Source organism: Seriola lalandi, unplaced genomic scaffold, assembly GCF_002814215.2.
Source record: "Seriola lalandi dorsalis isolate HSWRI2012SDOR001 ecotype SW California unplaced genomic scaffold, Sedor1 jcf7180002054694, whole genome shotgun sequence".
NCBI lineage: Eukaryota > Metazoa > Chordata > Actinopteri > Carangiformes > Carangidae > Seriola > Seriola lalandi.
In genome coordinates, this window is record NW_019525247.1 from 916,186 (window position 1) to 928,290 (window position 12,105).

The 12,105-nt window shown below is 41.9% G+C and overlaps 1 protein-coding gene across 4 annotated transcripts in view; it reads right to left on the reverse strand.

The window, feature by feature from the left end:
* Positions 1-488: 488 nt before the first annotated feature.
* map4k2 (mitogen-activated protein kinase kinase kinase kinase 2) overlaps positions 489-12,105 on the reverse strand; it is a 41,171-nt gene continuing 29,554 nt past the window's right edge. For 2 of the 4 annotated variants that reach the window (XM_023423879.2, XM_023423878.2), the window contains exons 16-32: positions 10,229-10,267; positions 9,750-9,783; positions 7,829-7,985; positions 7,558-7,733; positions 7,304-7,345; positions 6,813-6,897; positions 5,752-5,831; positions 5,168-5,228; positions 4,945-5,068; positions 4,757-4,815; positions 4,562-4,665; positions 3,623-3,800; positions 3,421-3,489; positions 3,247-3,333; positions 3,097-3,167; positions 2,954-3,009; positions 489-1,924 (exon numbers count right to left, since the gene is read on the reverse strand). In XM_023423879.2, coding sequence (XP_023279647.1) covers positions 1,837-1,924; positions 2,954-3,009; positions 3,097-3,167; positions 3,247-3,333; positions 3,421-3,489; positions 3,623-3,800; positions 4,562-4,665; positions 4,757-4,815; positions 4,945-5,068; positions 5,168-5,228; positions 5,752-5,831; positions 6,813-6,897; positions 7,304-7,345; positions 7,558-7,733; positions 7,829-7,985; positions 9,750-9,783; positions 10,229-10,267 — 1,510 coding nt within the window. In that variant the 3' untranslated portion in view covers positions 489-1,836. The remainder of the gene's footprint in view (positions 1,925-2,953; positions 3,010-3,096; positions 3,168-3,246; positions 3,334-3,420; positions 3,490-3,622; positions 3,801-4,561; positions 4,666-4,756; positions 4,816-4,944; positions 5,069-5,167; positions 5,229-5,751; positions 5,832-6,812; positions 6,898-7,303; positions 7,346-7,557; positions 7,734-7,828; positions 7,986-9,749; positions 9,784-10,228; positions 10,268-12,105) is intronic. The other 2 variants (XM_023423881.2, XM_023423880.2) reach the window with 1 other exon arrangement.

The window sequence follows — 12,105 nt, forward strand, 5'->3', positions numbered from 1 at the left end:
CCTACCTATCCAAAACTTATTTGCGCTTTCCCCCTTTACCAACATCCTCTTAGCTGGATTACTCTTTTTGTGTCCCCTTAGATTAATCGAGTAATTGTCTGTCAGCTGTTTCCTATGAAGTGGCACGTGGCATTTCTCCTGCTTCAAGTTAAAGAGCACACTGCTGCGCTTTTAACTGCTCCCCAGCAAATCCTCAGAGTCTGAATAACATCCACGTCTGACAACACAGACTTGGCTGCTGAGCCATACGCTCACATACTATAATCAGTTCTTGCCTGGATTAGCACTACATATGATTCAGTGATGCAACATCAGTCATCATCATCCGTGGAGAGATCTAAAATGACAGTTCACAGACCCTTCCCATCCAATCTGACTGAGCTGAGGATCTGTTAGGAAGAGTAGGATAAACTGCCCAAATCCAAGTTTGCAAGAAGTGAAAGGGTTTGAATATTTTCTGAAGCTGCTGTATCTAAATCTGCTTTAGCTATAAAGGATATTAAAATCTTTATTCTGCATATTACAATCCCTCCATACTGTAAGAGCATACTGTATTTTTGTATACATACATTTTATCCACAAGAACAACAAAAACATCAAAGATCAAAAACCCATATGCATATTATGTCTTTCAAGTATCTGTCAGGGAAAGGTGAGTGTTACTAATACAGTTTCCTTTCCATAAATAACATAAATATTACACACAAAACTAATGTTGTGGAATTTGTATTTTTGTCAAACAATCAGGAGTAGGCTACAGTTGTTTCTATGGCACCTCATGTAATCAAATGTACATTTAGCCTATGTATAAGCAGAATTATTAAGAGCGATGGAGGGGTGACGCAGAGACGGAGGAGTGACCCTTTAAATGCAGAAAATTGAGGAACTCTCAACATGGTGGCACATGATGTAAAAGCTGCTAAGCTAAGATAGCACATTTACAATCTTCATATACATTTAAATGTGATTTTCAAAATTACATGATCTTAGATAAAAATATATACACATGAAAAGTTAATGTGGTTACACACACTTTTTTAGCATTCTAGCTAACATTCAGCTGTTGCTAACATGAGATAGCTTTAACCAGATAATAAGCTAGCTTCAACAGGGCGATGTATTCCTTGTTGAAGGTTTCTTTCATTGTTCTTTCTACAATCAAGATACTGGGTGTTTAGATCTGAAATTTTAGAGAATCTAGTCAAAATTTGAACTCCTCATCACTTCTTGAGTTCGCACACAACAACATATGGTATCACAGTAAAAGCCTCATGCTAACTGTAACTGTAAATCTCTCTTTACACTGAAGGTTGAGTGAAATAATGAAGTGGGGTTGGAAATTGGTTCAGTTTTACACTTTATCACTTTAGCAAAAACAGGCAAATCCTATGGCTGAGTAGTGAAGCCAAAGTACAACAGCAGTAAACTCAAATTCAACAAAGTCTATGTTTTTCTACAGTCTATGGTCTGTACTGACGGCAGTAGATCTGTGGCATCTCAAGCTGTCTTCTCTGTAGCAGTCAAACTTTTGATTTAGGCCGGGAGGATGAATTGTATTTACATGAAAATCTTGGCTTTAGCAACTTTAATTAGCACACCCAAGAGTTAGAAACTCACTTAGCATACTGACAAGTCTCTCAACAAAATACAGTCAGAGTCTGAGCGGGCAACTTGCTCCCATACTGACGTTTGTCCTTCACAGCAGAGAGGTGGTGGGATTAGTTGGTGCTGGTGTCTGACTGCTACAACTTCAGTCATGGAGGATCGTTTCCACCACAGGGTCGCGGAAGAGATCTGCATTCTTCTTCTTCTTTGAAGACGACGGCCCAGTTCCTCTCAGTAGCTGCTCTCATGTCCGGTCAGGATGTACAGGTTGCTCAGTGCTGAGGGGTCGTTTGTGGGTGTGCTCTGAAGGATGATGTCCCTGTTCAGAGAGGGGGGGGGGGGACAAATCTTACAGCTCATCCTGACAACATCGATCAAAGTCTATGATTGTCAATCTTAAAATATCCAGTGTTATTAAGTACTTATGTAGAATGACACTGTATTCTTTATAATTCATAATATACTCAATCTCGATGTGCACAACTATTAATTCTGCTCCAACTACTGTAAATACTACAACTATTACTACTACTACTCCTAATGATGATTATACTGCCACTGTTACTATGACTACAACTTCATACCATTACCACTAGTACTGTTACTCCTGTTAGTCCTGCCTCTATTACTCCAACTACTTGAAGACTGCTCCCCCCACTACAACTAGTAACAGAAAGACAGAAGACACATTCAACATCCGCTGCTGCATTTATTGAGAAAAACTTGTTTTGGAGAAATAAAAAGTAAGTAAGCAATTTCATAGAATAAGTATCAAAACAGTGTTTTTAACATTTTTAGTTTGAAATAAGCAAAAATATGCAGCTAATTTTGTCCCATAGCAGAAGAGATGCAACAATAATTGCCCCTTTTTAACACTTAAGAAAATACACAAGTTATTTTGTGTATTGTTGGCCTCTCATGGTCTTATAATGTATTTGCCTGTGTTGATAAACTGTGCCTACTTTGACTGAAGGTAGGTTCCATGTTCTACGCAAAACAAAACTCAAAAGCTGTTCTTTGATAAATATCATTAAACAAATAAATAGTACTATAATAGTTTTGTAAAACAATGCATATTTTCAAAGCAGTGTCCTCAGGGTTTGGGGTCAGTTGCTTCAATCTTTAAATACTATGAGTCATTAGCAGACAGATGTGAGTTTAATATGTAAAAGTTTGGTTGGTCTCTGAGAGAAACTGAGAGAGATGCAAGAAGTGTTGCAACCCCAGTCTGCCCGTCTATGTCTAATAATGATACTAGTAATACTACTACCAAAAAACATCACTACTACTCCATTACAGCTACTTTCCTTCTCCAACAGCTCCACTTTACAGTTTACTGTTAACGTACCTGTTTGTTCCCAAAACTCTGAATACTCGACTCTCATCTGTAATTTCTTGCGTTATCTGTAGACAAAGACGAAAATTCAGACACAGTGGTGGAAATCACAGTGAACTCCGTCTCAGCCCGACGTAAATCTTGTATGTAATCACCTCATTTGAGTGGAAACTCTTCCCTTTGAGGCCGTGCTTCCAGAAGGCCAGCACACTGTCCTGTAAGCAGACTGTTAGAACACGTTACGTCACTCAACTGTCAGCGGCAAAACATCAAACAACTTTCTTTCTCGCGTGATTTGTTTCTACCTAGTGTTTCGATGGGGAAGTCGAAGAGCATTTCAGCAGCCAGCTCTTTGGATGGAAGACCCCGCAGGTTCACGATCTTTACAGTCTCTGTGGAATGAGCATCGACATGGAGATTACAGTACGTTATGAGACTAGTATGAGAGATGGCGGGAAGAATGTGTCGAGGTAACTTACTTTCTACTGCGATGAGGACAGTGTCTCTGTCCAGCTGGGTCACCTGCACCGCCCTGAGCGCTCCACTATCTGCGCGCGCGCGCACACACACACACACACACACACACACACACACACACACACACACACACACACGGTTTAGCCTCAGCTCCGGGCAGAGCTGCACACACAGGCGGCAGAGAACCGCAGCGGTCAGTCCTACCTGGTGCTGAGACAGCGGTGCCGTTCAGCTCGATGATATCAAACTCCAGCTGTTGGCCGGGGCGGGGCTTCCCGTTGCTAGGGTCTCTCACCCCGACGCACAGCTGGGGGAACTCATCCGTCACCAACACCAGCAGCTCAAACACGGGCAAACAGTCCGGCAGCCGTATCGCTATGTGCTGCAAGTCAAAGAGAGACGGCAACAAATGAAGATCAGTCCGGTTGTACGATGGTGAGAATAAGACTGAAACTCTTTTAGATATACCTTGTAATGACATGCGAGGATCAGTGTTTAATTTTTCACCGGGAATTTTTTCTCAAACAATTCACACCAGTGTTAAAGTCCCTGTTTCCTAAGTCATCCCAAACAACAATACACCACTAGATACAGTGTGAATTTATCTGCTAGATTATATCTGATCAACCCAGAACAAGATCATATCAGTCTGATACTCTGTGTTTTCCCTCCAAAAACAGTTACAATAATAGTGTTATTAAGAAAAGAAATGCAGGGTATATTTCAGTTTGAACTTTAATTCATGGTTGCAGTACAGGTTCCTCTGCACGTCTGCGGTTGGAAAGCGTCGGCAGGGTTACTGCAGCAGTGAAGCCAGACTCAGACCTGCTGCTGGAGGCGGACGAACCCACGTGACACAGGTACAGGAAATGATTGTAAGTGCACCGTCTTTCTCAACTGTGTCTGATTTTATGTCTATGTATCTGTATGGATTTATTGGTCTTGTGGCGCCCTCTTTTGGAGGCAGTAGCTTTGACACATCACCAGCTGATGAGAGATGTGCCCCGAGGTGAGTTGCAGAGCGCAGCACCGAAAACTCCCCTCAGATCAAACATTAACACAGCTGATCAATATATCATATATATACATATATCAACCCCTACAACAGAAACATACGAAGCACCATGTTTTCCCTGTACAAACCTTTAGGTGCATGAACTTCTGCAGAGGCTCATACCACAGCAGTAGAACCAGGCCAGACGGAACCGCCGCACACAGAAACGTACTGTCTGTGTACGGGTTTCTTGCTGAGAGGGAGAAACAAGATGTTGTTGTTGTTGTTGTTGTTATGACTGAATAAACACAGAGAACATGGAGAGTAAATTCTGCACCGCTTACCTACGCTACATGTTCTACAGCCTTTAGTGTCGGGAATCTTCACAGATATGGCGAACTTCCTGCGGATCATCAGCAAGAAACACCGTCAGCAGTCACTTAAAGCCACCGCGTATGAGTCTAGAACATGTCTACCACTGCTCCTTCTAACGTCGCCCTTAAAGGTCGAACTGTAACTGGTCAGGTCCTACCTGGGGCCGATCCTCTCAGTGAAGCGGTTGGTGCTGAGCGACAGACTGCTGTGCTTCTTCGGCAGATGTCCTTTCTGTTCAAACAGGGCTGTCAGGCTGTGGGAGTACAGCTGGGACGACTTCCCTGCAGGATGGAGAGATTTTCTTAGAGCAGCAGATAATAAACAGCGCTCTGTGTTCGCTGGTAAAAAAAAAAAAAACATAATTTGAAGGGATTTGTTACCTGATACAGACATCAACACGTTGTTCATGACGTACAGCCAGGTACATCGCTGAGGGAGCAGCTGTGGGCAGAAACACAGACAATCAGTGTCTTCGGTAATCTAGTGTTTCTTGAGTTTCCTCCTGTCTCTACCTGTTCACTTGTTTTCTTATTTTCAATCACCTGTGCTTCCCCCGCCCACTCACACACCGTCTCCTAGTTACCTCATCACCACAGCCATAATTTAAACCAGCTCCTTGTTGGTTCGTGTGTTTATATTCCCAGGTGTTCTCCTGTTGTTTGTAGCTGCCTGTCTGTCTGTCAACCCAGCTGCCTGCTTGTTACCCCTAGTGATGGTGAAGTGAAGCTTTATGAACTAGTGAAGCTTTGAGCTCGGGATCCTCGCTGCATGTTGTTCCCACGACCAGCACAGAATCCAGATTAAACCTCCTTAATCTTCACTTCCACCATCAGCCAGAGTCGCTCTGCTCCTTGAACTAGACGGTGCCAAGAACACGTAGGAACCATCTTTTGTTCCAATATGGTGTCCAATAAGTGTATTACAGTATAACAATGTTAAACACACGGATCAGCCCCTCTCTTACCTTCTCTAGTGTATCTTCATGAAGTTCATTAAGGTTCAGTGTGTAGATGCCCTCCTCCGCCCCAAGAATAAGGTGCTGATCTACGTAGGAAAAGTGTTTATCAAAGGGACAAACATACAACATACATGCATGTCGACATTCATTACACGCACACTGATATTCCGCTATTATATGGCGATGTTTGGAGTTCGGTAAATGTCACGTTCTGTTTGGATAGCCAGTACAATGAATAGAAACCTGAACACTGAAGTCCTGACAAGGAGGATTGGTGATGCAATGATTTCCTAAACAAGTAAATTATATTTATATCTTTTCATTCTTTGTCTGTAACCTCTGGCATAGTGTCCTTATGTTTTGTATTTGTGTTGTGTTTGGTCTCTTCTGCAAGGCTTTGCATAGAGATTACAGGCTGACAATATTTCAGGAACCCTGTGGAATGGGAACAATAGGTCAGTTTCTGTGGTTCTAATATGAAAGAACACCATCTCCCAGTCTTTCTCTTCTTTTTTTTTAAAATTCTTTTTCATCCTCTCCTGTCTGCTCTGACAGCTGCGTGATGTTGCGAGGTTCAGCCTCGAAAAAATCAGAGAGGCTGCTCCCTCGCAACATCACAACCGCTCAGTTAGTTTTGGCCACACACCTGCGTGAGTCGCTGCGCTGCAGTAACTGACTGGAGGCATCTCTGTGTGCAGCTGCCAGCTAACATCTTCCAATACCAAACACACTACGGGTCAGGATGGGACAGGAGTTATTCTTCTATGATTTTTTTTAAATTTTTTAATTGTATTGTAAAGGGAGACTCCCATGTCACCCTCTAATAGAGATGTATGTCTAATAGAAAAGCCCACATTTCTGGACAGAAGCAGAAACACATCTATTTCTAAAGATTATGAAAGACTCCGAGATCAACAGGTTTTTTGATATGCACAAATATTGCAGCACCGAGCTTAGAGTCTGAATATTGTCTTTTACCAGTAAGGGCACAAAGTGGAATATCATGTGCATGTTAACACAGGGACTGTTTGAGAGTTTGAGGACATTCAGAGATCTCGTTGTCTCACCTCTTGTCTTGGGTAAAATCCAGGTGACGGCACAGTTGATTTTTAGAGGACAACCATTGAAGACTTTGGAGAAGCAGGCTCCCATCTACAGAAGCAGCACAGCAAGTGAATCACTAAAGGTCTGATATGATGAATTCCAACAGAAAAGCATGTGTGATTATTATAATAATAACTTCATGTGTTGCATTTAAAGTTTCTCTGGGCTTCTTGGCACATTCATGACTCCAAATAGCAGCAAGCAGGAAACTTCAGACACTCAGGTTTCCAAAGACAAAAGGCTGAAGTTTGGAAAAACAAGTATAAAATGTTGCAAGAGACATTTATAAGTATTTGCATATGATGAAACCACAGCCACAAAAGCATGAACGGGATTCAGACACAGTGCGCAGCTTGTATCATTCAATGCGAGAAAGCACATCTTGTTAGTCATCAGCTCTTTGTCACTGGTCAAGTGTCACTGTAGGTCACATGCTGTTAGATTTCACACTTACATGGACTTGAGGGGTAGGAGGAAGTCCATGACAATCAGCCCTCTAGAAAGTTCAAGGGTTACACAGAACAAAACAAAGAGGGAGGGGGGGGGGATAAAACTGTACATCAGACGCATCACAAACTAACATCTTGTTTGGCTGCATGATTCGTCATCGGACAGACTTCTAAAGGATCCAAACCAAATCATTAGGAAGTTATTATGTTAGAAAATCACACTACTGATGTGAAGATACAGATGTTCGGCTGAACTCACAGAGTCCTCTGTATTTTTCCTTAGTGTGCTCCACTCAGGAGACAGAGGCGTCTCTCTCTTCGGGGAGGAAACAGTGGCGACCTTCCTCTTCTCTGCCGTTACAGCTTCCCCCCCAGGCAGACATGGATCGCTGCAGCGCTGTCTGATGTCCTGCGTGGCCGAGCACCTGGCCAGGACTGACACAAGACGGGAACGGGAAGGTCAAAAGTCAAACATGAAGGCGGCGTGTTCGGAGATACAACATGGTCTCCGGCGGAGCAGTGGGCTGTACCTGTGGCGGAGGTGGAGTCGGGGGAGGTGGCGGCGTCGGGGCCCAGCGTGCAGCTGGGTCTCAGCGTCAGGTCTCTGTCCTCGGCGCCGGGGGTCAGAGAGCGGAAGGCCGGCAGGGAGGCTGTGGACAGACTGAACAGACCACTCTTCTTCCCTCCCTGGAAAACACCAGCAGACACATCACTCACTCTGAAGGTGTCAGCATGTGTCCCAACTCTAACTACATACCTACTATAAAGTATACACCATGTTCTTGTATTGACGTGTAGCTGTGGGGGGATTTTACTGGACTGACTGCTGCGCACCTTCACGCAGGCCGACAAGATGAATCTAGATGATGCTGATGAACCTCAACCATCAAATCTGATTATGATTAGCCTCAGACGCACTTTGAAATTATCGCTAGCAGTCCAGACGCCTCCCTGTCCTCCGTTGTCTGAAGTGCAGCACATATAACTTCATGTTGTACTTTGTAGACGAGAGACATCAGGAGCTTTTTCACCAGCCAGAGAGTCAGACATAGTGAACTAACCAGCCAGCAGCCACTCTGATTTCAGATGAAAACCTGCTAGCTAGCTAACGTCACCAGCCTTACATCATCACATCAGTGGATGAGCAGCATTTCACTGCTGCAGCTGGTCGAGCTGGAGCTGTTGGAAAATGTGAACTGCAACATCTTCTGAATATGAACATCAACATAAACAACTTGATGTTGGATGAAAACATGTAAAAAATATTGTTTGTTTTTCTCTCTTTTCCCTTTAACAAGTCATTTCCTAAAGTTTACTTTCTTTTAATCTTTGATCTGTTACTGTGTATAGTTTTTATTTAAATGTAAATTCAGATCTTTGAGTTTAGTAAACCATTCTGTTGACAGCATTTAAATGTCCTATTTGTTGTGTCCCTTCTAATGTTGAGACTAAACCTAAGGCTTGTTCGTTTACATCCGATATCGGGATATTTCCTGTCACATCGAAATATATATATATATATATATATATATACACATCTATAGATAGATGGATGGATGGATGGATGGATGGATGGATGGATGGATGGATGGATGGATGGATGGATGGATGGATGGATGGATAGATAGATAGATTGATAGATAGATAGATAGATAGATAGATAGATGGATGATAGATAGATAGATAGATGGATGGATGGATGGATGGATGAATGGATGGAAAGATAGATAGATAGATAGATAGATAGATAGATAGATAGATAGATAGATAGATAGATAGATAGATAGATAGATAGATAGATAGATAGATAGATAGATAGATAGATAGATAGATAGATAGATAGATAGATAGATAGATAGATAGATAGATAGATAGATAGATAGATAGATAGATAGATAGATAGATAGATAGATAGATAGATAGATAGAGCAGTAAACTGTCTCCACCTCTGATGCAGCATTTTAAAGCAGGAAATAAAGAGTTTAAAGTTAAAATAACGGGACAAACCTCTGACCAGCTGCTGAAGTTATTTGAAAGAGTTGATGGAGAACATAACACCGTCAGTATCTACAAGTACAGACTCACAGTTTTCACTGTCAGCTTTAATGTCAGAGTCTATTGTTGAATTTATGGGAGAAATGACTCGACTTTTATCAGTTTGGCTGTTCTTTGGGTACCACGCTACAATAAGACTACCTTTACAGAAGATTTATAAATGGTTTATAACTAGGGTATTAATTCGGTTGTTAACACTTTATAAATCATAAATAAACAGTTATAAACAATTTATAACACATTTGGCAAGATCAAGTTAATCTTACTAATGACTTACTATTATTTACAACTGGTAACTCATTAATGGACAGCGATAGATGGTTATTATTGTTGTCGTAAAGTAGTGCCGTACAGATACAATAAGCTCCAGTTTATAGTTGTGTGGTTCTCACTTACGTCAGTAGATGGCGCCCTCTTAATGGTTAAACTCCTGAAACACAAAGGAGCAACAAAGTTCTGATCAGGCTCTAAACTCTGCCTGTCAATTCATCTACTGAGATCCAAATCAACAACATCGTCACGACAACAAGATGGACAACAACAAAAGCAGATGCTGGAGATGCTGAGGGCAGGGTAACAGCAGTACATACACAAAAAAATCTCGAGGAAACACAAACACAAAAATAAAAGCAGACAAAAAGCCCAACAAGCCGAGAACCAGAGGGTTTGTGCTGAATCAGAGCCACACCACTTCATGAAGGGGGACTTGGGATTAGCAGAGAATGAACACAAACCCGCTGACTATGTCAAAGATGTTGCCATTAGCTGCTATTCACACAACAAAAATCAACACAAGCAGTATATTTCAGGTGAATTGAGGTGGGATGGCGGGACGCTGCTGTTAGGAGAGGCTGGAGGTGATGGGCGGGGCCTACCTCAGCTGCAGAGCTTGCTCCACACATTCCAACAGGCTCCTGCAACAGGAAGACCTGGTGTTTATCTGACTACGGGCCTGAATGGCCCACAACACAATGGGAAGGGAAGGAACCTGAGGTCGACTCCTATCGCTCTCTGAAGACCGATAATCATGCTGATACTTGGACTGAATCAAACAGCTGATAACTGTTCCACATTACAGGATAAGACTGCTTTATTACAACTCAGCTCTTACTCTCTCGGTTTTGGCCATCACCACTATCAGTGGTAAGAACATTATACTCACCGACTTCATTTCTGAGAAGGGCTGTGGACAGGGTTTTATAAATACTGTGGTTATGTGAGTTTTTATTGATAAGAATACATTTTTGGATGAAATGATGGAGCTTGATGTGTCAGTTTCATCTCAAAAAGTGACTAAAGTTGTTATATTCTAATATAAATATTCCCCAAAATATGTATGGATTCAAAGACCAGCCCCTGAAAACAAAGTCTATTACATAGAGTTTTATTTCATTAATCAGATATGATATAAAATGGTTATAATTCCATATAAACGCTAGAGCCAAGGCCTAACATTGTAAATAAAAGTTGATCACTGAAGATTATCCTTTATCCTTTGACACAGTGAGAGGCTGCAAAAGCCTCCACATCTCCCAGAATAGTGAGGACATGACCTCAGGGTTCTGGCCCTGTTGCTGAGACCACAATACCCTGATTGGAGTCCAGACCAGGATCTTTGTTGCATGTTATTTCCCGTCGCTCTCCCTCTCTCCTCGTATTTCCTGTCATCTCTCTGCTGTTGACTCATTAAAACAGCAAAACGTTCTGTAACAGGAGCTGTCCCTGTTCAGATTCAGCCTCTTTGTCGCAAAAGGTTCGGTCAACTTTGTGCAAGTAGAAGGAAGTGGAGCTCTTAGCTGTCTACTCTGCTTTTCCATACGGTCTGAATCACAGTTGGTGTAACTGGAAGCCGTCTGTTCCTGCACTGTGCCGGTAAATACACCAAACATCAGCCCCACACCGGTTTGTAATCCTGTATGTGTGTTTAATGACAAATATGTGGTTACACAGTTTATGGCGGGTTTATGGTGAATCGATTCAGAACACAACAGCGTCTGACCATCCTCGTTCTAGCACAACTACACTGACTTCCTGTATGTTTCACACTTTAGTTTAAGATCCTCATATTCACAGCCCTCCATGACACCTTCTTATATTTCTCAATTTATACTCTTCTCTGGAACCAAGATCACTTAGATTGTCTGACCAATTACTCCTAAATAAAAAACTTTTAAAGACCCACCTGTACAGGCTGACGTTTTTATTAGATTGTGTTTATTCCTATTGGTTTTATTTGTCTTTTAGTTTGGGTTTCATGCATTTTTATTACTATGTGTGAAACACTTTGTAACTGCTGTAAGTGCTATATAAATAAAGTTTATTATTATCATTATTGTTAATTATTATTATTATTATTAGCTGAGCTCCTCCACAGTCTGTCCATGATACAGAGTGAATCACTGGGGCACAGGACAGGTTTGTTTCCGACCTGTCTGATCACCTGATGACCTGACTGATGCTGTTTTCTCGCCCTTTTTGACTTTGCCTCGACAGCACCATGTTCCCAGATGGCAGCGGTTGTCATGGTGACTACAGTGTTATCATAACTGATAGAAACAATGGCCAAAACAACAAAAGTAAGACCCAAGTTGTAATTTACCCGAGTTATTCTAAAAATATTACCAACCCTGTCTGTTAATGCCTAATCCTGCTGCTTTTAATAAGTCAAAAGTATTACACAATAATATCCCAATAAAGCAGAAGGATCCCTGCTGCCTTTGAGGTTTTATTATCCACATTAAAGATCCTCTCT